We start from the raw sequence: 27500 nt of genomic DNA, 5'->3' as shown, positions 1-27500 counted from the left end.
ATAGTCATGAAAATAAAGAAAACCAATTGAATGAGAAGTTGTCCTAACTTTAGGTCTGTACTGTACATATATATGTATGTGTATATATATTATATACATATGCTTATTGAGGGATATTTTTTGCCTATTGACAAATGTTTTTGGTTCATTGGTCTATTCTTTATATATAGTATTTGAAGGCCTGTGAGACATTTTCTCTGAACGCGTGTCTTTTCCAGGTGATAGCCAACATGAAAGCAGCCTACAAAGAGGAGAAGAAGGACGTGAAACGAAGGTCACTAAACAACCCCTCCAATCTGCCCTTTTGTCCGGGGGATACCCCTTCCACGAAAAAAATGAAAGAAGAGTGTTTATATTTGTCTTTCCCTGTGGAGACGGTGCTGGCCACCGAGCAAAGCAGCTCTGAAGATGTAAAAACTGCAATAACGTATCACTTGTCTGAGTCTGACATCCACTGAGTCTTTAAAAACTTTGGAAAGGAGCGTTCAGAGCTGCCACAGGTTTTGGCGAGGGAACGCTGTGTAAATTGTAAAAAGTTGTCTGTAATAATTACCAGCCTTAATTGCCTGTGCTGCTTTCCATAAAATCCCTATCTAATATTGAAATAAACTAAATTATTTCATCCCATTGTAGGAGATTGTAATTAACCGGTGGTTGCAACCTAATTTGCTATTTTGATGTTATCTGTGATAACACACATTAATCAGAAATACAAAGAAAACATATACAGTACATTAGTTTGCAGCATTTTACAGTCTAAAATACTATCTTGCTGTTAATGCGTTCATTTCTTCAACACACACAAATGGATGATGCTTTTTAGAATGCGTCATTACATTAATTGATTGATTGATTGAAACTTTTATTAGTAGATTGCAAAGTACAGTACATATTCCGTACAATTGACCACTAAATGGTAACACCCGAATAAGTTTTTCAACTTGTTTAAGTCGGGGTCCACATCCCTAAAAAGGATTGCAATTGAGTTTAATTTAAACATTTCACACGTTGTACAATAACGTAATGTTCATGTGACGTCACTTCGACTGTGTCGTCACAATGCAAGTAAGACTGGTATTTTTTTTTTTTTTTTTTCGTCATAAAAAAATACAATCATGTGTGCTTATGGACTGTATCCCTTGCAGACTGTATTGATATATATTGATATATAATGTAGGAACCAGAAATATTAATAACAGAAAGAAACAACCCTTTGTGTGAATGAGTGTGAATGGGGGAGGGAGGTTTTTTGGGTTGGTGCACTAATTTTAAGTGTATCTTCTGTTTTTTATGTTGATTTAATAAATAAATAAAAAATAAATTTTTATTGTATTTCTTGTGCGGCCCAGTACCAATCGATCCACGGACCGGTACCGGGCCGCGGCCAAGGTTGGGGACCACTGCTCTATATCTAACATTATGTATCAGTCTAATTGATCTTTTTTGTAACACGGTTAACGATGTTCCTTTACGTCTTTAACAAATACTTTGGCTTCTTCCTGTCCTCGTATTAACTTGACGTACATTTTACAGTTGGCACTCCCTGGGGTGAGTTTTAGTCTAAAACGCCACAACAAGAAAACATATAAAAGAACGGGAAGTTATCTATCTCACTATGCTATAGTATCGACCCGACACGGATACTGCCATTGAAGTCTATGCTGTGATATTGGGAACGATCCGCCCACCTCCACCAGTACATTAAGTGCAATTGTTATCGTTGTCCTTTTAATATCGACATTTGTATATTAGTGTAACCTATTTTTATGGGTTTGCCTCTTTGTGATGTTAAGTTCCTGTTATACAGTATATGCCTTGAGCTCTTATTTTGAAGGCGCTAAGAGCGAAAGTGGTGACACGTTGTAGTGGAGCGGAGGTTTTTGAAAGAAAGGAAATAAAGTGATAAAACTGGTGCCTCCGTGTTTGTTATTTTGTAGTTTTATACACTACAGGCGACATATATAAACCCTCGGTTACATTACAATGTGTCACCACTTCCGCCCTTAGCGCCTTCAAAATAAGAGCTCAAGGCATATACTGTATAACACAGGAACTTAACATCACAAAGAGGCAATCCCATAAAAAATAGGTTACATTAGTTATTACAGATTACATTTATTGGTATCACACTTTATTTATTAGCATACCACTGGAAAAAAAAGAGGCAATGAACGAATTCCCACGTCAACGTCACGGTAGGGGAATTTGAAACACCTCTGATGTGTTATGTAAGCACTTTGATCACCGAGACAACCAAGCTACTAACGAGATTACAAAGGTGAGTTATCGCGATGTCGGCGCCGTCCAAACGTTACCTGCCTTTGACTCCCAACAAGTTTGCTGAATGAACATAAAGAGTCCGGTAAGCTTAGTTTTTTTTTGCTCCCTGTTATGATCTTATACATCTTTTATGGCGCAGGAGAGACAGAAGCGAGCATGTTTCACTGCCATTAGACTTCTCGCTAGCAAAGCTGGCGGATGGCACCTTGCTGTTAGCTAACTTGCTAGTTAGAAGGGAAATGACATGTCAAAATAAAACTTGCTGTTAGCCAACTTGCTTGTTAGAAGGGAAATTACATATGACAATAAAACTTGCTTGTTAGAAGGGAAATTACATATGACAATAAAACTTGCTTGTTAGAAGGGAAATTACATCAAAATAAAACTTGCTGTTAGCTAACTTGCTAGTTAGAAGGGAAATGACATATCAAAATAAAACTTGCTGTTAGCTAACTTGCTTGTTAGAAGGGAAATGACATATCAAAATAAAACTTGCTGTTAGCTAACTTGCTTGTTAGAAGGGAAATTACATATGACAATAAAACTTGCTTGTTAGAAGGGAAATGACATATCAAAATAAAACTTGCTGTTAGCTAACTTGCTAGTTAAAAAGGAAATGACATATCAAAATAAAACTTGCTGTTAGCTAACTTGCTTGTTAGAAGGGAAATTACATATGACAATAAACTTGCTTGTTAGAAGGGAAATTACATAAAAATAAAACTTGCTGTTAGCTAACTTGCTAGTTAGAAGGGAAATGACATATCAACATAAAACTTGCTGTTAGCTAACTTGCTTGTTAGAAGGGAAATGACATATCACAATAAAACTTGCTTGTTAGAAGGGAAATGACATAAAAATAAAACTTGCTGTTAGCTAACTTGCTTGTTAGAAGGGAAATTACATATGACAATAAAACTTGCTTGTTAGAAGGGAAATGACATATCAAAATAAAACTTGCTGTTAGCTAACTTGCTAGTTAGAAAGGAAATGACATATCAAAATAAAACTTGCTGTTAGCTAACTTGCTTGTTAGAAGGGAAATTACATATGACAATAAACTTGCTTGTTAGAAGGGAAATTACATAAAAATAAAACTTGCTGTTAGCTAACTTGCTAGTTAGAAGGGAAATGACATATCAACATAAAACTTGCTGTTAGCTAACTTGCTTGTTAGAAGGGAAATGACATATCACAATAAAACTTGCTTGTTAGAAGGGAAATGACATAAAAATAAAACTTGCTGTTAGCTAACTTGCTTGTTAGAAGGGAAATGACATATCACAATAAAACTTGCTTGTTAGAAGGGAAATGACATCAAAATAAAACTTGCTGTTAGCTAACTTGCTTGTTAGAAGGGAAATGACATCAAAATAAAACTTGCTGTTAGCTAACTTGCTTGTTAGAATGGAATTGACATTTTACAATAAAACTTGCTGCCTGCTGTTAACTAACTTGCTTGTTAGAACGGAAATGGCATATCAAAATAAAACTTGCTGTTAGCTAACTTGCTTGTTAGAAGGGAAATGGCATATCAAAATAAAACTTGCTGCCTGCCAGCTGTTAACTAACTTGCTTGTTAGAAGGGAAATGGCATATCAAAATAAAACTTGCTGCCTGCTGAGCTAACTTGCTTGTTAGAAGGGAAATGACATATCATAATAAAACTTGCTGCTTGCCTGCTATTAGCTAACTTGCTTGTTAGAAGGGAATTGACATTTCACAATAAAACTTGCTGCCTGCTGTTAGCTAACTTGATTGTTAGAAGGGAAATGACATATCAAAATAAAACTTACTGTTAGCTAACTTGCTTGTTAGAAGGGAAATGACATATCACAATAAAACGTGCCTGTTACAAGGTAAATGACATCAAAATAAAACTTGCTGTTAGCTAACTTGCTTGTTAGAAGGGAAATGACATATCACAATAAAACTTGCTGCCTGCTGTTAGCTAACTTGCTAGTTAGAAGAGAAATGACATATCACAATAAATATATATATAATATATATACAGTATATATATATCAGTGTTTCCCACACATTCATTTATTTGTGGTGGCCCGCCACGAAAGAATTACGTCCGCCACAAATAATATAAAAAATATTTATTTATTTATTTATTTAAAAAAAAAAAAAATTATTATTATTTTTTTTTTTGTCCTGTCCAGCTTCTCAGGCAAATCATATAGTTGATGTAGATGCTCATATAGGCTGTTCAGATTTACTTTACAAAAGAGAAGTGTAGGATACTTCTCTTGTTGCCTTATTTGTATTTGACCACTACTGTTTTCTGTTTATTTGTTACCGACTGTGGCAGGACACCTCTGCCTCTGTTTTATTTTATGTTGCTGGTAAATAATATGGTTGTAGTAGTAGGCTAAAGTTAAATTATTTAGTATGCACTAATTAAAGGGGCAGAGCTTTAAGAGACATTTTAGCTTTTACATTTTATAAGATATATTTTTTGTAAGAACCACAATTAATAAATATATTTCAGTGAATAACTTATTGTTCAAATCTGTATATAAATATGTACATAAAGTGTTGTAATTATATTGTAAAATGGATGGATGGATGGACGTTTAAAACAAAACTGTCATTATTAATTAGTAAGTATACATTTTTTTAGCCTTTTTAGAGAAAATCATATCATTGTAGTAAATTATGCAAATTACTCGATGATGTCATGTTGACCATGCCCACAGCCACGCCCCCACCGCCACAGGTATCTTGGCAGTTTATGGGAAACACTGTATATATATATATATATATATATATATATATATATATATATATATATATATATATATATATATATATATATATATATATATATATATATATACTGTATATATATATATACTGTATATATATATATGCAAATGAGAGCTTAAGTTATTTACAGTCAAGCATTTATGTTGCATATGTATCTACATTCTTATATTCTTATGATTCCAGCAGGATAGGGGAACACTGCTTTTCACACCCTGAAGGTCAGCATGGGTATCAGAACCAAAGTGAGCTGCACGGTTTCCTATGTCTTCCTTGACATTGTCATCACCACAGTCCTATACGCACGTGGATCACAGTTGAGCATATTTTGGAAGGATGCCCAGAACTTTAGAATTCTGAAGTCCGCGATAGACATTTGGGGGACTGTGCTGCTTCGAGCTTCTCTTCTTCTGGGCGCCTCCATTGGACTGTTATGGAACAAAGAGGACGGCCCACACAGGGTGTCCAGACTCACCACTCTCATCCTCTTAGTCTGCCAGACCATTATAACGTACACCGTGGCCAAGCTGCTGATGCTGAGCGAACTTGAGCCTCTTTCTCATCAACCCTGGTCTTTGGGTCTGATGTCCTGGACCTGTGTCTCCTCCCTGGGACTTTTGGCTCTGTGGTGGTTCCTCGGAATGGAATCGAACTCGGAGAAAAGTAGCCGTATCAACAAATCGGAACGTTGTGAGGACACCGAAGAGCTACTTCAGGCAGCTGGTGAGGAGGAAGAGAAGCATGAGAGGAAGGAGAGTTGTGCAGTGGAGACATATACGGAGAAGAGGAGCACAGGAGCTACGCTGGGACGTCTGCTCAGCTACACGAAACAAGATGGTGCATTGTTAACTGTAGCCAGCTTCTTCCTTGTCATCTCTGCTGTATGTGAGTATCCTTAACTGCTTTCCAAGATGAAAGAAAACGGTTTTCTATTTTAGAGATGTGCATGTAAATACATTCCTCTAATTGATCGGGGTCAAATCTACCATAGTTGACATAATGGTGTTCTTTAGATCAACCTAGGCACATGATTGGACTAGGGCTGCAACAACTAATCGATTAAAATCGATTATAAAAATAGTTGGCGATTAATTTAGTCATCGATTTGTTGGATCTATGCTATGCGCATGCGCAGAGGCAATTTTTTTATTTTTATTTTATTTATTTATTTATTTATTTTTTAAATAAACCTTTATTTATAAACTGCAACATGTACAAACAGCTGAAAAACAATAATCAAAATAAGTATGGTGCCAGTATGCTGTTTTTTTTCAATAAAATACTGGAAAGGATAGAAATGTAGTTTGTCTCTTTTTTCCGATTATTAATCGATTAATCGAAGTAATAATCGACAGATTTATCGATTATCAAATTAATCGTTAGTTGCAGCCCTAGATTGGACTAAATGTCATGGCCATCTTAGGGACAACCAAAAGTGCGACAACAAGTATGTACACAGGTTAATAATCTACCTTTTGCCATCTAGTGGAAGGACATTTAACATTTATTTCGGTTCTTTTACCCTGCCATCATAGATTCATCATTTCGAAAATAGATGGCACAGTTGTTGGGAATCAATGCTTAAAGCCGCACACTAAATGAGACTGAATCATCAGCGCCATTGTTGGTTGCCTCCAAGTAGTGCAATTGACTGAAACGTTTTCATTCTTTAATTTTTGTGAAAAAGTATGTGATCAGCCAATGTAGATTAATGCCATTCTATGGCGATCACAAAAGCCCCTCTGCCTTATACTGTATTTATTTTTGGTCCCTCAAAAGTGAGAAGACCGACAGACCAGGTGCATTATATTGTGTTTATTAACAAAGGCGAACAACTAGCTGCAAGTCTATTTGTGGCAGTCCAAATGTATCTGTTGCGGGCCCCCGTTAATAAATGAATGTATGGTCAACACTGATCCTGCAGCCGGATGAATCATTAAACCCCCTTTCTGCCACCATTGCTTGTCTTGAACTTCATTACTGAAAACAAAAAAGGATTAGTAGTATCAGGAGACGTATTAAAATATATATAATTTGTACTTATTTTTCACAATATTTGTAACCATAGTAAAACATTTCTTCTTAGTGGCCGATCAACAGTAAGTAATTCAACTAGGACTGCAACAACTAATCGATTAAAATCGATTATTAAAATAGTTGCCGATTAATTTAGTCAACGATTCGTTGGATCTATGCTATGCGCATAATTTTTTATTTTATTTTTTTTTTAATTTTTTTTTTTACTAAACCTTTATTTATAAACTGCAACATTTACAAACGGCTGAGAAACAATAATCAAAATAAGTATGGTGCCCGTATGCTGTTTTTTTTCCAATAAAATACTGGATAGGATAGAAATGTAGTTTGTCTCTTTTATCCGATTATTAATCGATTAATCGAAGTAATAATCGACAGATTAATCGATTATCAAATTAATCGTTAGTTGCAGCCCTAAATTCAACGTATTGAATAATGACTGTTTGCTCTCATCCTTCAGTACATGTTTACAAAGATATACACACACTACAGAATATATTGTAATTTTACCGTAGCAGAGCTTGGAAGTATGTTTCTAAAGAGACGGGACTAATTTGTGTGTTTCATTCTGTGCGGGGGTCAGAACAATTGCTAGTTGATAGGGGATCAAACCTACATCAGGAACCTACAGTACAGTACAGGCCAAATGTTTGGACACGCCTTCTCATTTCAGTGCGTTTTTTTTAATTTTCAGGACTATTTACATTGTAGATTGTCACTGAAGGCATCACAACTATGACACCTGTGAAGTACTACTACTCAGTGGCCTAGTGGTTAGAGTGTCCGCCCTGAGATCGGTAGGTTGTGAGTTCAAACGCCGACCGAGTCATACCAAACACTATAAAAATGGGAGCCATTACCTCCCTGCTTGGCACTCAGCATCAAGAGTTGGAATTGGGGGTTAAATCACCAAAAAATGATTCCCGGGCGCGGCACCGCTGCTGCCCACTGCTCCCCTCACCTCCCAGGGGGTGATCAAGGGGATGGGTCAAATGCAGAGGACACATTTCACCACACTTAGTGTGTGTGTGACAATCATTGGTACTTTAACTTTAACTTTAAGTAAAAACCATTTCAGGTGACTACCTCTTGAAGCTCATAGAGAGAATGCCATGAGTGTGCAAAGCAGTAATCAGAGCAAAGGGTGGCTATTTTGAAGAAACTAGAATATAAAACATGTTTTCAGTTATTTCACCTCTTTTTGAGATTCATAACTCCACGTGTGTTCATTCATAGTTTTGATGTGACAATCTACAACGTAAATAGTCATGAAAATAAAGAAAACGCATCGAATGAGGAGAAGGTGTGTCCAAACTTTTGGCCTGTACTGTACATCTAATTCGATTTTTCACATTCTTTCTCTCAGCTACAATAAACCGACCATAAAAAATATGGAATATAATTGCAAGGGAATAAACTTTCTTCCAGGGATCAAGTACGCATTTTCCCAACTGTATTGCACTATCCCACTGTTTCTATTTCCGCCGGCAGGTGAAGCCTTCATACCTTACTACTATGGGAAGGCCATTGATAGCATCGTGGTTCACCACAGCATGGAATACTTTGCTCGACCTGCCATCACACTGACAGTCCTGGCTTTTGCCAGGTAAGTATCAGGTGGTCCTTCTTAAAACCGCAACCAATGGTCAGAGAGAGGTACATTTAATTATTGTATAAGCCCGTCCACTTAAAAAAAAAGGACTTTGCAAGCCCTGTTACTTCAATATCTATGAGTCTCCCATACTTTATAAACAGTATAAATTATTATTAAATATATATTGAATACAAATGTGCATTTTAAAGGGGCTGTTTGCAAGATTTACACAGATGCCTAAAGGGCGCCAACTTTCCAATGTATTTTACTTATTATATCCCGCCTATTTTGATTTGATTTTTGGATTTTTATTAAGGATCCCCATTAGCTGGTTGCCTCAACAACCCACTAGTCTTCCTGGGGTCCACAATTCAATACAATTACAAGTAAAAGCATATAATTATAACTACACAATACAGAAAAAAATAAAAAATAAAAGCGTCAATGAAAAAAAAATAAAAGCATCACTACTTGGCTTCCTGTGCGTAGTGACGTAATTAAGTATGTACGTAACACATGAACGTGCATTAGCTTTAGGTGTTGTTAGCTAATTAATAGCAATTCGGGTAGCTAGCGTTAGCTGTAATTGAATGTACATTCTATCCAAACAACAACATGACTATAAATTGTCCTTTGCTTCTCTTGGACTGCTTTTGTATGCTCCCTGCGTAAACTGACCATACGTCCTCTTTTCCCCGGACATGTCCTCTTTTCCGGGGCTGTCCGGGCGGAGTTTCTTAAAGGCCTACTGAAACCCACTACTACCGACCACGCAGTCTGATAGTTTATATATCAATGATGAAATCTTAACATTGCAACACATGCCAATACGGCCGGGTTAACTTATAAATTGCAATTTTAAATTTCCCCCCACACTTCCGGTTGAAAACGTCTAGATATGATGACGTATACGCGTGACGTCAACGGTTGATACGGAAGTATTCGGACCCAGCTCTGTTTTCATCCCAAAATTCCACAGTATTCTGGACATCTGTGTTGATGAATCTTTTGCAATTTGTTTATTGAACAATGGAGACTGCAAAGAAGAAAGTTGTAGGTGCGATCGGTGTATTAGCGGCCGGCTGCAGCAACACAACCAGGAGGACTTTGAGGATAGCAGACGCGCTAGCCGAACAACCTCACCTTGACTTCCTCCGTCTCCGGGCCGCCAACCGCATTGGTGATCGGGTGAAGTCCTTCGTCGTACCGTCGATCGCTGGAACACAGGTGAGCACGGGTCGTGATGAGCAGATGAGAGCTGGCGTAGGTGCAGAGCTAATGTTTTTAGCATAGCTCTGTCGAGGTTCCGTAGCTAAGTTAGCTTCAATGGCGTCGTTAGCAACAGCATTGCTAAGCTTCGCCAAGCTGGAAAGCATTAACCGTGTATTTACATGTCCATGGTTTGGTAGTATTGTTGATCTTCTGTCTATCCTTCCAGTCAGGGACTTATTTGTTTTGTTTCTATATGCAGTAAAGCCCGATGCTATCACGTTAGCTCAGTAGCTAAAGAGCTTCACCGATGTATTGTCGTGCAGATAAAAGTCACTGTGAATGTCCATTTCGCGTTCTTGACTCTCATTTTCAAGAGGATATAGTATCCGAGGTGGTTTAAAATACGAATCCGTGATCCACAATAGAAAAAGGAGAGAGTGTGGAATCCAATGAGCCAGCTTGTACCTAAGTTACGGTCAGAGCGAAAAAAGATACGTTCTGCACTGCACGCTAGTCCTTCACTCTAACGTTCCTCATCCACGAATCTTTCATCCTCGCTCAAATTAATGGGGTAATCGTTGCTTTCTCTGTCCGAATCTCTCTCGCTGCTGGTGTAAACAATAGGAAAATATGAGCAGTCCTTCCTCCGGTGTCGTCACGCTACTTCCGGTAGGGGCAAGGCTTTTTTTCATCAGACACCAAAAGTTGCGAACTTTATCGTCGTTGTTTTCTACTAAATCCTTTCAGCAAAAATATGGCAATATCGCGAAATGATCAAGTATGACACATAGAATGGATCTGCTATCCCCGTTTAAATAAAAAAAATCATTTCAGTAGGCCTTTAAATGCCTCAAATTACCGGAATTTTGAGTTAGGGTTGTGTGTATTCAATGTACGTTCAGGGTTAAGAAGGGGTTAAAAACAAAAATTGTGAAGGTGTGCGCATGCAGCATTCGGGAGGGAGGGGCAGAGACAGAGAGAGCGAGAGAGTTATGATAAACGCGCATGCGTCGCCAGGCTCTGCTTTTTATCCATAGATAAATTAATTTTTTATTATCTATAGCAGGGGTGTCAAAAGTGTGCCCCGGAGGCCATTTGTAGCCCACAGCTAATGTTTTAAAGGCGCACGGCACATTCTAAAAATACTATCAAAATAAACAAAAACATAACAAAAGTGAAATAAAAAAGCTTAAAGGTGAAATGTAATTTAGAAAAAGTTGCAATGTTGACTAATAAAACAAAGCTGGTTTTTTTTCTTTCAAACTGTCATTGCTCAAAACATAATATTGAATCAAAATCAATGTTATTATGAATTATTGACCTATCCAAGGTTCCCATTACTTCACATCAAATATTCCACTTTGAAAAATATTTTTGCATATTTTCTGTGTTTGCCATTAAAAACATAGTTTTGTTTGACAAAAAAGGGCGGAAAACAAACAAACATAAAAAAAACTAAAACATTTTGAAATAAGGAATAGATGTGAAGTTGATGTAGACTCCAGAGATTTAAGCGTTAAATATAAAATGTATGTATGCCCTGGCACACCATTATCATGACCCAAGCAAAACACTTTTTACACTTTTATACTGAAATAAATACACCTAAAACTTATTAAATAAAAACATAAAAACACTACCAGCAGCGGTAAAGTTTAGATCCATGAAGGAAAGAAGAAAGTGAATGAATGTTTATAACTGAATACATTTACATATGCATACACTTTTTTTTTTTTTTAATGAATTAAGTAACGTTTATGACAACCTTTTCCAAAACACAATATAGAATGTGAGATATAACAGGATAATGCATACGTTTATCTTTTTTTTTCAAAACGCTTACAAAAAAGTGGGACCACAAAAATTTACTGTGGAACCCCATTTTGAAAATTTCTAGCACCAACACTGCTGTCAACAGAGGAGAAAAAATGCTTTATTTAAATAAATATATTATTTATAAAGCAAATTCGAGTATCTTTGGCAAATTTTCACCTAGTCCCGGCCTTGGCACGCATATGTGTCCTCTTTTTGGGATTTCAGAATATGGTCAGCCTATCCCTGCGCGTACGTGTTGACGAGACTGGGTAAGTGACCGCGGTAAACATCAATCATTTTATTTGGGCGGGTAAAAAAATGTATTACATAAACTTTGTAATTGTGGGAAAAATTGACAATTGTCACTCAAATGTGTTCTGTTAAACCATTAATGGTAACATAAGCTTGCCGCAGCTGTTAGTTATAATTATTTGCTTTGAAAAATGTTACTGTGAGGAAGTTGCAAACAGCACTTTTAAAGGGGAACTGCACTTATTTTAGAATTTTGCCTATAATTCACAATCCCTGTCGGAGACAAGAACACATGTCGTAAATAAAAGTTTGCTTACAGTGAAGCCAATGGGAGCCATGATGTCATTGCGTCTATTTCGACCATAAAACCCAATAAATAACCATCCAAAAAGCACCAACAATATTAGCCTGAATATTAACCAAGTTTTAGCGATATTGTCTTTATAAGCGCTAACGTTAATGACCTACATTTAGCGGCGCATTCATCGCAGAGAGGTAACTTCCTTATGCTACTGTATTGACATTGGTGAGCTGCTTTATCCCCTCGGAGCTTGTGAAAGTTAATTGTAGATGATACATCGTGTCTCTCACCTGTATATTAAAAGGATGTGGACATAAACTGAGAAGTCGGTACACTTTGACAGCCATCCTGGTTGTGTCCTTGTGCAAGACACTTTACCCACCTGCTCCCAGTGCCACCCACACTTGTTCTAAATGTAGCTTCAAGGATGTACAAACCCCGTTTCCATAGGAGTTGGGATATTGTGTTAGATGTAAATATAAACGGAATACAATGATTTGCAAATCATTTTCAACCCATATTCAGTTGAATATGCTACAAAGACAACATATTTGATGTTCAAACTGATAAACCTTTTTTTTTTGCAAATAATCATTAACTTAGAATTTGATGCCAGCAACACGTGACAAAGAAGTTGGGAAAGGTGGCAATAAATATTGACAAAGTTGAGGAATGCTCATCAAACACTTATTTGGAACATCCCACAGGTGAACAAGCAAATTGGGAACAGGTGGGTGCCATTATTGGGTATAAAAGTAGATTCCATGAAATGCTCAGTCATTCACAAACAAGGATGGGGCGAGGGTCACCACTTTGTCAACAAATGCGTGAGCAAATTGTTGAACAGTTTAAGAAAAACCTTTCTCAACCAGCTATTGCAAGGAATTTAGGGATCTCAGCATCTACGGTCCGTAATATCATCAAAGGGTTCAGAGAATCTGGAGAAATCACAGCACGTAAGCAGCTAAGCCCGTGACCTTCGATCCCTCAGGCTGTACTGCATCAACAAGCGACATCAGTGTGTAAAGGATATCACCACATGGGCTCAGGAACACTTCAGAAACCCACTGTCAGTAACTACAGTTGGTCGCTACATCTGTAAGTGCAAGTTAAAACTCTCCTATGCAAGGCGAAAACCGTTTATCAACAACACCCAGAAACGCCGTCGGTTTCGCTGGGCCTGAGCTCATCTAAGATGGACTGATACAAAGTGGAAAAGTGTTCTGTGGTCTGACGAGTCCACATTTCAAATTGTTTTTGGAAACTGTGGACGTCGTGTCCTCCAGACCAAAGAGGAAAAGAACCATCCGGATTGTTATAGGCGCAAAGTGTAAAAGCCAGCATCTGTGATGGTATGGGGGTGTATTAGTGCCCAAGACATGGGTAACTTACACATCTGTGAAGGCACCATTAATGCTGAGGTTTTGGAGCAACATATGTTGGCATCCAAGCAACGTTACCATGGACGCCCCTGCTTATTTCAGCAAGACAATGCCAAGCCACGTGTTACATCAACGTGGCTGCATAGTAAAAGAGTGCGGGTACTAGACTGGCCTGCCTGTAGTCCAGACCTGTCTCCCATTGAAAATGTGTGGCGCATTATGAAGCCTAATATAGCACAAGGGAGACCCCCGGACTGTTGAACAACTTAAGCTGTACATCAAGCAAGAATGGGAAAGAACTCCACCTGAGAAGCTTCAAAAATGTGTCTCCTCAGTTCCCAAACGTTTACTGAGTGTTGTTAAAAGGAAAGGCCATGTAACACAGTGGTGAACATGCCCTTTCCCAACTACTTTGGCACGTGTTGCAGCCATGAAATTCTAAGTTAATTATTATTTGCAAAAAAAAAATAAAGTTTATGAGTTTGAACATCAAATATCTTGTCTTTGTAGTGCATTCAATTGAATATGGGTTGAAAAGGATTTGCAAATCATTGTATTCCGTTTATATTTACATCTAACACAATTTCCCAACTCATATGGAAACAGGGTTTGTAGATAATAAGTTTCACTATGTAAAAGTGCTTTGAGTCTTTAGGGAAAAAGCGCTCAAAAAATTCACTTCACAATATTAACCTCTGACAGGTTTGTTTTTAAATTGATTGCAAAAAAAATAATGTGCCCAATTTCTACACGTTACGAGTATGACAACTATAGATTTTGAAATAACCAGAAGGACATGCGGTAAAAAATGGATGGATGGACTATGTGATTAACTTTTTGATCATGTAAAGAGTATAAAAAATAGCAAAACATTTTAAACCTGAGAAGAAATTAGATTTTAGTTGTGGGATAAAGGCCTTGTACAAACATTTAATGCTAATCAGGTCAACGATGACAAAAATAGATTGTATGTAGATACTGTGTGTAGATACCCTCCCAGCTGCTTGCATGAAAGTTTGCGATGTGTTCCTCTTCATTATGCTGACAAACTGACAACAGATCAAATGCCAGACTAATCAACTTTCCCTCCATTCAGTTCAATTGCAGTTGGAGTGCGTGGAGGAGTGTTCACGCTGACATTTGCACGATTAAACCTTCGGCTCAGGGACCACCTGTTTCGAACGTTAATGAGGCAGGAACTTGCCTTTTTTGATGAGAACCATACAGGTAAGATAACATTATATCACTTCATAAAACTACTGGTACATTCTATTGTATTGCTTTTCATACAATATGTTTGATCTCTTTCTAATTAAGAAGTATGTTACATTTTAAGTGGGATGTTTTTTGGGGGGGCCCACAATAGATTCAATTTATTTGGGATAGGCTCGAGCTCCCCCGCCACCCCGAGAGGGACAAGCGGTAGAGAATGGATGGATGAATGAGTTAAATTTAATGTAAAACATTGATTTGAGATTAGAGATGTCCAATAATATCGGACTGCCGATATTATCGGCCGATAAATGCTTTAAAATGTAATATCGGAAATTATCGGTATCGGTTTCAAAAAGTAAAATTTATGACTTTTTAAAACGCCGCTGTACGGAGTGGTACATGGACGTAGGGAGAAGTACAGAGCGCCAATAAACCTTAAAGGCACTGCCTTTGCGTGCCGGTCCAATCACATAATATCTACGGCTTTTCACACACACAAGTGAATGCAAGGCATACTTGGTCAACAGCCATACAGGTCACACTGAGGGTGACCGTATAAACAACTTTAACACTGTTACAAATATGCGCCACACTGTGAACCCACACCAAACAAGAACGACAAACACATTTCGGGAGAACATCCGCACCGTAACACAACATAAACACAACAGAACAAATACCCAGAACCCCTTGCAGCACTAACTCTTCCGGGATGCTACAATATACACCCCCCCCCCCCCCCAAAACCCCGCCCACCTCAACCTCCTCATGCTCTCTCAGGGAGAGCATGTCCCAAATTCCAAGCTGCTGTTTTGAGGCATGTTAAAAAAAATAATGCGCTTTGTGACTTCAATAATAAATATGGCAGTGCCATGTTAGCATTTTTTTCCATAACTTGAGTTGATTTATTTTTGAAAACCTTGTTACATTGTTTAATGCATCCAGCGGGGCATCACAACAAAATCAGGCATGATAATGTGTTAATTCCACGACTGTATATATCGGTATTGGTTGATATCGGAATCGGTAATTAAGAGTTGGACAATATCGGAATATCGGATATCGGCAAAAAAGCCATTATCGGACATCTCTACTCACTATAAATACATTTAAAATATTTACAGGTATGATTGGTAGCGGACGACCTCACTCATGGATAATCAGTTGGCATGTGCCAATTGATCGGCCACCAATCAGTATCGGCGGATATGGTGAAAAAAGTACAACATCGCCACTGCACGGAACCCTGATAGGAACAGACCTACATTACAAAAAAATAGCCCAAAGATGGCTCTATCTCATCAAATGCCTAAGATGGTGCAGTCGTAAGCCAAAATACAGCTGTAAATACAAATGTACTTTATGTTGCTGCTTTAAAAAAAAAAAGAAAAAAATCCAAAGGGGCCTAAACACTTGTAAATATTGCGAAAAAGTTGCTAAGTTAGCAACACTGATCGCTCCTGCTGCATCTTCCTATTCTCTAGCAGCAGGTGCATATGATGTGTGCTACGACACAGAACTACATTGCCATCTAAATGGAGTTTTAAGGTCAAGCTACATCCACAGAGAGTCCTATTATAACGTGTTTAATAGCAAGGGCCAACAGGTGTTGCTAAATGTGTTTGTGATGGGCCGCCACTAATAAAAACAAGGTTTCCCGCAGCGCTTTGTTGTTAAGGGGGCCGCCTTAACAACAAAGAGCCACCGCCTAATTTAAAAAAAAAATTTTTTAATTGCTCGCAGTCCTTGAGGTGAAGGCTAATTTGCTTTTAGCGTAACGTTAGCTCATTTTGCGGTGTGTGCATGCGTGCGTGTGTGTTACGGACAGCAAAACCCTGTCTGTCTGAGAGAAAAACAAGCATTATTGACCTACAGGTAACAACTAAGTTATTTCACTTTACCTTTTTCTGTGTTGAAGCAGCAAAAAAGGACATAATGTTAAATGGAGAGTTTCTGTCTCTGATAGTTGATATAATAATGTAACTGCATCATAAAGCCTACATGAACTCCATGGTGTTCAGGGATGAATAATCTCTCCTATTGCTATTGTACAATTTTTTTCAGCTATAGTTATATTAATCATTAGTAATGTGGCAGCCTAGTTATGAATGGCAGGGTCCCTGCTATCACATGTTGATAAAAATATAACATTTACATAATAAAAATCAACTACAGGCTTCCCAAATGCTGTAATTAAGCATGATGAGTTGAGCATATGTCAGCATGTGGCCCCACTTTTAACTCTTTTTTTCAAACGCTTTTTGCAAACGCTTATTTACAGTAAGTCATTAATTTGACTTAGTCATTTTGTCTTAGTAAGTCAATATTTAGTAAGTCAAAATAATGACATACTTAGTATCTCAGGTAACTAGGACTGTTTTGTTGTTTTGTTTTTACTTTACGGAAACAATATCGAGATATACACTACCGTTCAAAAGTTTGGGGTCGCCCAAACAATTTTATGGAATAGCCTTCATTTCTAAGAACAAGAATAGACTGTCGAGTTTCAGATGAAAGTTCTCTTTTTCTGGCCATTTTGAGCGTTTAATTGACCCCACAAATGTGATGCTCCAGAAACTCAATCTTCTCAAAGGAAGGTCAGTTTTGTAGCATCTGTAAAAGGGTAAACTGTATTTAAAGGGAAACTTCGGTTTTTTTCAACCTGGGCCCTGTTTTCATAATTTTTTCTGTATATGTGAGTGCTGGATAAAACTTTTTTTGAGGTCGCGCCAGTATTGAGCAGGGCAGGCAGCCTCCAGCCCAGCTAACGCTCGTACACAGGGCAAATGGCTCTCGTCAAAATTCGGCCTATAAACATGCATTTTTTTCACACTGACAGGCTCAGATAGTTACAATGAGTGTCCGACAACATACTAGAAAGGAGAAATTAACGTATGTCTCTACCTTTAGCTGGAGATCGCTGTATGTTGTGAGCTGTGTCCAAATCTCACCACGCTACAAATCTCGTTCCGAAATCTCGCGATAACTCGCGACAAAACACCGGTGGAAAAACAGTTACCTGACTGAGGTGAAGAGAGATGACTGAAGTGATTTTCTGTTGGATTACCGAAGACTGTTATTTTAGTTTTATAGAAAAGTTTGTTTGTTTGTCTGTCATGGCTGAATTTTTGCCTGATGTGGACGATTTGATTTGTCGCGAGTTATCGCGAGATTTCGGAACGAGATTTGTAGCGTGGTGAGATTTGGACACAGCTCCCAACAAACAGCGATCTCCAGCTAAAGGTAGAGACATACGTTAATTTCTCCTTTCTAGTATGTTGTCGGACACTCATTGTAACTATCTGAGCCTGTCAGTGTGAAAAAAATGCATGTTTATAGGCCGAATTTTGACGAGAGCCAGTTGCCCTGTGTACGAGCGTTAGCTGGGCTGGAGGCTGCCTGCCCTGCTCAATACTGGCGCGACCTCAAAAAAAGTTTTATCCAGCACTCACATATACAGAAAAAATTATGAAAACAGGGCCCAGGTTGAAAAAAACCGAAGTTTCCCTTTAAGATGTGTGAACATGATTGCACAAGGGTTTTCTAATCATCAATTAGCCTTCTGAGCCAATGAGCAAACACATTGTACAATTAGAACACTGGAGTGATAGTTACTGGAAATGGGCCTCTATACACCTATGTAGATATTGCACCAAAAACCAGACATTTGCAGCTAGAATAGTCATTTACCACATTAGCAATGTATAGAGTGTACTTATTTAAAGTTAAGACTAGTTTAAAGTTATCTTCATTGAAAAGTACAGTGCTTTTCCTTCAAAAATAAGGACATTTCAATGTGACCCCAAACTTTTGAACGGTAGTGTATATAGTATATTGCCATTCAGCATACGGAGCGGAAAACACAACCAAAAATTGTAGGCTTCTTCACGCAACGAAGCCTTCCCCCTGGAGAGACACCACCTTAACTCACAAATATTCTGGGGGAAACACTGAAAAGAATGTATGGGTGACACTTCTAACCCTCCAGGTAGCAACAAATCATGCTTAATGGTGGAATGTATCTTATCAACCATTCAGGTGACATCACTTCACGCCTGTCAGCTGACACCACCCAAGTGAGTGACCTCATCTCCCAGAACGTCAATGTGTTCTTGAGGAGCAGCATCAAGACCGTTGGCTTTCTCATTTTTATGTTTGGGATGTCCTGGAAGCTAACATTGGTCAACTTGATGGGACTTCCTTTTGTTGCCCTCTTTTCCGAGTATTACGGAAACTACTACAAGGTAAAGTTGTTGATCGTTGAGTATGCAGATTGATGTAAACCCCTCTGAATGATTTTTAAAAATTTTTTAGAAACTGACTAAAGAGGTGCAAACAAACCTTGCAAAGGCTAACAAAGTTGCAGAAGAAACCATTTCAGCCATAAAGACAGTACGGAGCTTTGCCAATGAGTGTGAGGAGGCTGACTCCTACTACGCCAAGCTCAAAGTCATGTACCAGATCAACAAAAAACAAGCCATGGCCTATGCTTGCTACATGTGGTCCACATGTGTAGGTGTCAACGGAGGCCTCACTTGCATTGTTTAAATACATTTTGTTGGTATTAGTCATGCAGCACATTTTACTCAAGTTCTATTTTCTAGATCTCAGAGCTCGCTCTAGAGGTTACCATCCTCACCTACGGTGGCCACCTGGTGGTTTCTGGCCAGATGGGAAGTAGCGAGTTGTTATCCTTTTTCATATACATGCTTGAAATGGGAGAATGTTTGTCGGTATGTAATCTCATCGTCTATTTTCTTGATTGATTGATTGATTGATATATTTTTATTTCATTATACTTACAGTGGAAAAAATCACAAGGTTGCTAAAATGATGTGGAATCTCCCTTGCAGAGCATTGCATCAGTTTACTCGGGCCTCATGCAGGGAGTTGGAGCTGCTGAGAAGGTTTTTGAGTACTTGGACAGGAAACCCAAGCACCCGGCAGAGGGTGCAGAGACTTTAAACTCATGCAGTGGTTTGGTGGAATTTCAAGACATTACATTTGCCTATCCTACACGGCCAGAGATTGATATCCTAAAGGTTGGTTTACAACTAAATGCAGTGCTTAAATTGGTCTGTCAACCAACTCGTCAATTCCTGGTCCCCCGTCTTCTAACTATTAATAAAAAATTCACTCTGTTCATGTCGACAGTAGTCCGTACGTGTCCATGCATTAAATTAGTCCCATTTCTGAAATAGTTTGGCTCAAATTAAGCATTCTACAACCCCTGAAAAAACACCTTAATCCGATCGAGTTCGGTTTTAGAAAAATCGTATTTACACACCTGGATTATGCGATTCGAAACCAGATCTCTAGAGGGGGTGTGTGCGTCCAGTGTTGTTTTAGTTACTGAAAACCAGTAACTAGTTATAGTTACTAGTTACTTTATTTCAAAAGTAACTCAGTTACTAACTCAGTTACTTACACCAAAAAGTAATGTGTTACTGTGAAAAGTAACTATTAAGTTACTTATATATATATTTTTTATTTTTTTTAAGGCCCCCTTTAATGCCATTTTAGCTTTCATTTCAGTACTGTTATTGCACTGGAGAAAAATACAATCTTATGATCAACTTGACATGCATTTGCATCACTGAACTCTGCTAAGCAATGTGGTCTACATACAACACACAAAGACAAAGATATGTTTCAAAGGGCCAATTTGTTTCAGGCCAGAAAAAATTGACAAAACTATTTTAAATAGCTGCAACATAACATACATAAGTAACAAACAGCATAATAACATAGCTGTAAACCAAGGAAGGCACACACTACATACACAAAGCCTAACCAGGCGTTTTTTTCTCTCAAGGAATTCTGAAATAAAATCATGTCTGAAGCCCAGAAAACTCTACACATTTCCCCAGTTTTAGTTTAGAGATAAGGAAAGATTGGCCTGGCCCACTAGCATCCCTCTTTATGTTTGTGAACTTTATAGTCTATACATTTAGAGTGATGTGATAATCAAACACTCTAGAAGTCTAGAATGAAAGAGCAACAGTATATAACAGAATTGACAGAGTGTGTGTACCTTCAGTTCGCAGTGCCTTGTTAAAATCCAGCCGCTGTCGCTTAGGAGGTGAAGTGTGTCTCTGTTTACTAGCTTCATTGAAGCATGTTGCTTTTGTAGCTGTTTCAGCAGATTTGAATTGCTAGGATAGGATCTTTGATCCAAGACACAACTTACATTTAACTAAAATGTTCTTTTCTTTGTGGTCGACAAAAGAAAAGTAGTGAGAATATCTCCATGTTAAGAAACTCGGCTTCGGGCTTCGCCATGATGTCTTGTTAGTAAACACAGACACGCCCCCTCCCACACACACACATACACACACAAAGAGCGCGCCTCGTCCTTGTCGCCTCTTCCGCAGCGCTCCAATAAAACACACTCAGATCTTCTCAGTTTCTAGCCGATACTACATAAAAAATAACGTAAAATAACGCAGTAACGCATCATGTAGTAACGGTAACTGAGTTACTGCTTATAAAAAATAACGCGTTAGATTACTATTTACCGCCGAAAGTAACGGCGTTACAGTAACGCATTACTTTGTAACGCATTAGTCCCAACACTGTGCGCGTATCACGCATGTGCCAGTCTCAACGCGCGGGATATATTCCGGAAGCAGATACCATTAAATAAAAACGTTGGCAACAATTGTAATAAAGAGGAGACTGTTTATTTGCTTCACAAATGAAAAGAACAGAACGTTTTCAAGTGCATTGACGGTAGAAAAAAAGAAACGGATTTGTTGAAGAATGTAGTTAAGGAAATAGAGAATGCGGTCTTAATTCGGACTCCTGAACAATATACGAATGAGATGGAAGAGAATTACAAGGCAAATAATAAAGTGTACACAAACCTCTTCACGCTGCATTTGTGCACTCCAAACTGATCCACAAAAACTCGACAGGCAAGATAGTCTACAACAATAGCAACCTTCATCTGGAACAGTATCGGCCAAGGCATGAACAGTCTGTCTTTTAAATGGACTCTGAAACAATCAACAGTTTTGTTTCCATGATTCTCTTTCTTTGAATCGGAGCTACGTCCGGTAGATCATCAGCTATACCAGATACCTTCTTGGTAGCGTCATGGTTGTAACGCAATATAAGACTTATCCACGGCACTATTGTCAAAGTACCAATGATTGTCACACACACACTAGGTGTGGTGAGATGTGTCCTCTGCATTTGACCCATCCCCTTGATCACCCCCTGGGAGGTGAGGGGAGCAGTGAGCAGCAGCGGTACCGCGCCCGGGAATCATTTTGGTAATTTAACCCCCAATTCCAACCCTTGATGCTGAGTGCCAAGCAGGGAGGTAATGGGTCCCATTTTTATAGTCTTTGGTATGACTCGGCCGGAGTTTGAACTCACAACCTACCGATCTCAGGGCGGACACTCTAACCACTAGGCCACTGAGTAGGTATGTGACATCATATATTTGATTAACTGGCAATGACTCATGTAATTAGTATGGATTCTGTGGGAGACAAAAAACAAACATGAACTTCAAAACAAATGTTCAGAAATACATAATGAACTTTATTCTATCGTTTCTCTTTGTGATTTTTGTAATTGCAAAGACAAGTGGAGCCACTTCTGACAGCAGCAGCTATTTGTTGAGAAGAGTGATGCATGCTTTTAGTTAGAAGCTCAAAATGTTTCCAATAAGACCAGAAAAAGTTGCTGGCTTTTTTGCAAGTTGCTTTTGAAAAAGACAATCTGGTATGGTCTGGATACGCAAAGTCGCAATGATCCCTGAATGCTTCGTCGTCTTGTTGTCCAGGTGTGTATGAGGTGTGTTAAGAAGCAGAGTTATGATGCCACCGACTATACGGAGTTTTAATGACGAGCTACATTCACATGCAGTCTTTTTATAACGTGTTTGCGAGCCCAGGGCGAAGAAATAGTGCCGACTCTATTCCTGGCAGACCGCCACAAACAAAGGACTACCGTATTTTTCGGACTATAAGTCACAGTTTTTTTCATAGTTTGGCCGGGGGTGCGACTTATACTCAGGAGCGACTTATGTGTGAAATTATTAACACGTTAGCGTAAAATATCAAATAATATTAATTATCTCATTCACGTAAGAGACTAGACGTATAAGATTTCATGGGATTTAGCGATTAGGAGTGACAGATTGTTTGGTAAACGTATAGCATGTTCTATATGTTATAGTTATTTGAATGACTCTTACCATATTATGTTACGTTAACATACCAGGCACATTCTCAGTTGGTTATTTATGCCTCATATAACATACACTTATTCAGCCTGTTGTTCACTATTCTTTATTTATTTTAAATTGCCTTTCAAATGTCTATTCTTGGTGTTGGCTTTTATCAAATGCATTTCCCCCAAAAATGCGACTTATACTCCAGTGCGACTTATATATGTTTTTTTCCTTCTTTATTATGCATTTTCAGCCGGTGCGACTTATACTCCGGAGCGACTTATACTCCGAAAAATACGATATATGGGAAACAATTCAGTATTGTCAACCTAATCATTATAGCTAAGCAGCATGAAATAACAACAGCAACATAACTTCTGTCCCAATACACAGCATTAACATTTGCACAGTTGTACACAGTGACTTCCTGTGAAGTAAGCTTCAAAACAAAAGCTTGGCAATATTAACCTGGATTCTACCATATCAACAGTCGAAATTTCATTTTTACAAAGAAACATTTGCGCTTAAAGGAAATATTTATTGTCATTGCAGTCGAGTCATACAACAAAAACAATGCAGCAGATCGGTTAGAAAAGAGTATAACATTTAGGAAGGCTTTGATTGATTGATTGATTGAAACTTTTATTAGTAGATTGCACAGTACAGTACATACTCCGTACAATTGACCACTAAATGGTAACACCCGAATATAAGTTTTTCAACTTGTTTAAGTCGGGGTCCACGTTAATCAATTCATGGTAAAAAGTTAAAAGTTAAAGTACCAATGATTGTCACACACACACTAGGAGAATGTAGTTAAAAATATACACAAAACAATGTCCGCAGACTGCAGGGTTGAACAATACTTAATCAATCGTAGCTCTCTGGCGAAAGTCACAAGTAAATGTGCAAACAATGGCTGGTTTTGTATTTTTGGTCATGTCGACAATTGCTTAATCTGGAAGTGAGTCAGCAAGTCCAATGGGTGTAGACATAAAACAGGTTCCAGTGCACAGTGATTACAGTGTGAAACCCTTAACAATTAACACAATGAATCTATGTTCTTGACATCATCTTTATTCTAATGATAAACAAATATTCTGCTAAGATTTCAATAAGTGTCTGTGTGATGCAGGGAGTGTCATTCACCCTAAGGCCGGGGAAGGTGACCGCGCTGGTGGGACCATCAGGAAGTGGGAAGAGCTCTTGTGTGAACCTACTGGAAAACTTCTACCTTCCGCAGCAAGGTCAAGTGTTGTTGGATGGAAAACCTGTGCACACCTTGAAGCATGAAGACCTTCATTCTCTGGTCAGTCCATGTCAGCACGAGGTCTGACTTTCTGTCTGGGGTGGCTTTAGCAAATGTACTTTAGATTTATAAACCGTGTCACCGTTATTAATATATCTGGTGGCGTACCCAGGGATCAATACCGGGACCAAAATTGTTCAATCTCAATGTAAACGACAATTGTACATTTACAAAGGACTTAAAGTTAGTATTATTTGCAGATGTTCAGGATGGAACACAATGAAGTTAATACAAATAATAACAGAAGAAATTAGCAAATTAAAGAGGTGGTTTTGACAAAAACAGACTATTCTTGAATTTCAGTAAAACTAAAATAATGCTGTTCGGTAACAGCAGAAGTGAAAGTCAAACACAAATACAAATAGATGGAGTAGACATTGACAGGCTAAAACAAAACACAGTTCTAGATGTAATAATAGATCAAATGAATTGGAAATCCCAAAGGAGGTGGCAAGATAAACTTCAATAACAAACAAAAACAAATATGTTGTAGACCAAATCAAATCAACTTTATTTATAAAGCACATTTAAAATTTACCACAGGGGTTGCCAAAGTGCTGTACAATGGGCAGGTTAAAAGATAATACGAGAACCGAGCAAACACAACACAACACAAACAGAGCACGATAAAAAATAAATAAATAAAATAAATAGAACATAAAAACAGGTTCACAGCAGGTGTATTATGGGGCGCCATAGCAGGATGGATATCACTCAGTGTTAAAAGCCATGGAATAAAAGTATGTTTTTAAGAGAGATTTAAAAACAGGAAGAGAAGAGGCCTGTCTAACACTCAGAGGTAGGTCGTTCCAGAGCTTGGGAGCAGCAGCGGCGAAAGCTCGGTCACCTCTAAGCTTCAGCCTTGTGTCAGGGACCGTCAGTAGCAGCTGATCGGCTGATCTTAGGGATCGGTTAGGGACCAAAAATCACTCCATATTCTCTACTGCTCGCTAGTGTTACAATATCTGAGTTATTGTGTAGTAATAACTACAGAAGTACACTTCATTCATTAACTTTGTTACACATGAGGTCAGTTAGAATAATACATAATGTTGGATATAGAAAACATCCAAACTCTTTATTTTTACAATCAAATATATTGGAATTAAACAATTTGATGAATTTGCAAACCGCTAAAATTATGTACAAAGCACACTATAATCTGCTACCCAAGAATGTTTAACTATTCTTCTCAACAAAAGAGGAGAAATACATATAACTAGGGGAGAAAAAATTACTAAAAACTTCTGAATGCACGCACAAAACCTAAAACCGTTTATCAGTATGTAGAATTAAATTATGGAATGGATTAAGCAATAAAACAATTTAATATAAGAATATTATCCAGTTAATTAAACTGTTAAAACTCAAAAAGTGTTTACAAAGTACAAGGGAAAAGAATGCTGATAATTCAGCATCTTTATAAGTATCATTATCTAAAAATGTGAGGCATAGTCATCTCATGATGTGAATCACAACTTAATTATTTACTTATGAAAACCTTATTTCTTTAGTAATTTATTTGCTTGTTTATCAATTTGTTTGTGTTACAGATTGAGTACAGGAAGTCAAAAAACAAAAGTGTTAGAAATGGCTATGAAACGGAAAGTGATACAGTAGAATTAAATATGCTGTGCTTCTTCCTACTCTTTTTCAAACATGCTGTCATGAAAAACTGGAAATATGTGCTGTGTCATATTGTAACTGCATGCATATTTGAAATGAACTAATACCATAACTATTAATCGTTCATTGTACTCGTGCTTTTTATTTTAAACAATTAATTTTTGAAATAAGATTAGCATTTTGATTGTGATAATTGCAGTAAATTACTTGCATGCACAATTTAAATTTAAATTAAAGTTTAAAAAAGACCAACATTTGGACACAAATGCAATTTTACTGTCAGAATGTCATGGAAAACTTTTTTGAATGTTTTATTTTAATGCACATTATTTAATGGTTTATAACTTACGGACAGTTTTATCCGAAGTATAGTTGCGGTATATTTTGAAGCAAAACGTGCCTCTCAGCACACCTCACTCAGCTTTTTCACTGTCATGCATTGACCTTGTCACTGACCGTAAAGCAACCTGCTTAGGTAATTACCACGGGTAAGATGAAGGAGCATGTGTGGTCCAAATAAATAGTGAGATTGATTCATACTGTACATGATTAATGCAATAAGTGATTTGTGATGAATGCATGAGTTCACACCTTAACTTTGACAGCCCTAATTGTAACGTATTGGCATTTTGAAGACTTCATGTGTCGTTTGCAGGTGGCTCTTGTGGGCCAAGAGCCGGTTCTTTTTGATCGGTCAGTTGAGGAGAACATCACTTACGGTCTGACTGACGTCTCCACAGAGGACTTTACCCAGGCAGTCAGAAAGTCCAACGTTCATGATTTCATCACTGACCTGCCCCAAGGCTATCAGACAAGTGAGTATTGCATATCTTAATCTCTCTGTTCTATACTAGTAAGTACATGATCCATTCTTAGATGCATCACGATCGGGACGTGGACGATTCTGAATTGATAGACAAATGTCCAAATACTGATTATTTAAAGGGGACCTTTGATAATTTTCCTCTTTTCTGATTTGTAAATGTTACAGTGTTGGATACTCAACCAAAGCGTCCAATGATATCGTTCATGCATTTGGGCATGAATCAGAATCAGATCAGAATCAGAATAGTTTTTATTGCCATTGTTTGAGAACGGGTTCACAAACTAGGAATTTTTCTTGGTGCAATCGTGCAACATAAAAACATATAACACGTTTGGTAATAAAAATGAGCTTGCATGCAGGGTTTGAATGCCTTTGAACGCTGTGTTTCGGAGTCTATATTCATTTATTTTTTTAGCTGTCAACCACATACAATACATATATACATACATACATACATATATATATATTGATTGATATATTTTTATTTCAAATATGCAAAAAAACAACAGCAAGCCTGATCCAATACAGTGCTATAGCCTTAACAGCCATTATAACAAAATGAAAACAATGGACAATAAAAAACGAAAACAAATGAGCAATGGACTTTTCTTCTTTTTTTTTTTACATGTTTGAAAAGGAGTGAGAAGAAGTTTATACTTATTTAATCCCACCCCTCTTCTATTTATTTTTACAG

The 27500-nt window shown here is 37.8% G+C and overlaps 2 protein-coding genes across 4 annotated transcripts in view; both read left to right on the top strand.

The window, feature by feature from the left end:
- zgc:113436 (uncharacterized protein LOC503528 homolog) overlaps positions 1-1728 on the top strand; it is a 13641-nt gene extending 11913 nt beyond the window's left edge. The window contains exon 9 of one of the 2 annotated variants that reach the window (XM_062049664.1): positions 219-1728. In XM_062049664.1, coding sequence (XP_061905648.1) covers positions 219-458 — 240 coding nt within the window. In that variant the 3' untranslated portion in view covers positions 459-1728. The remainder of the gene's footprint in view (positions 1-218) is intronic. The other variant, XM_062049663.1, reaches the window with a different exon arrangement.
- A 470-nt stretch (positions 1729-2198) lies between these two features.
- abcb9 (ATP-binding cassette, sub-family B (MDR/TAP), member 9) overlaps positions 2199-27500 on the top strand; it is a 33946-nt gene continuing 8644 nt past the window's right edge. Inside the window, exons 1-10 of one of the 2 annotated variants that reach the window (XM_062051512.1) lie at positions 2199-2362; positions 5239-5937; positions 8581-8695; positions 14742-14872; positions 18899-19104; positions 19175-19372; positions 19465-19593; positions 19714-19902; positions 24181-24354; positions 26636-26795. In XM_062051512.1, the coding sequence (XP_061907496.1) occupies positions 5280-5937; positions 8581-8695; positions 14742-14872; positions 18899-19104; positions 19175-19372; positions 19465-19593; positions 19714-19902; positions 24181-24354; positions 26636-26795 (1960 nt within the window). In that variant the 5' untranslated portion in view covers positions 2199-2362; positions 5239-5279. The remainder of the gene's footprint in view (positions 2363-5238; positions 5938-8580; positions 8696-14741; positions 14873-18898; positions 19105-19174; positions 19373-19464; positions 19594-19713; positions 19903-24180; positions 24355-26635; positions 26796-27500) is intronic. The other variant, XM_062051513.1, reaches the window with a different exon arrangement.

The sequence above is a fragment of the Entelurus aequoreus genome, linkage group LG06 (genome assembly GCF_033978785.1).
Source record: "Entelurus aequoreus isolate RoL-2023_Sb linkage group LG06, RoL_Eaeq_v1.1, whole genome shotgun sequence".
Taxonomy (NCBI): domain Eukaryota; kingdom Metazoa; phylum Chordata; class Actinopteri; order Syngnathiformes; family Syngnathidae; genus Entelurus; species Entelurus aequoreus.
Note: the sequence above shows the minus strand (reverse complement) of the source record. Positions and strands in the feature narration are given on the sequence as shown.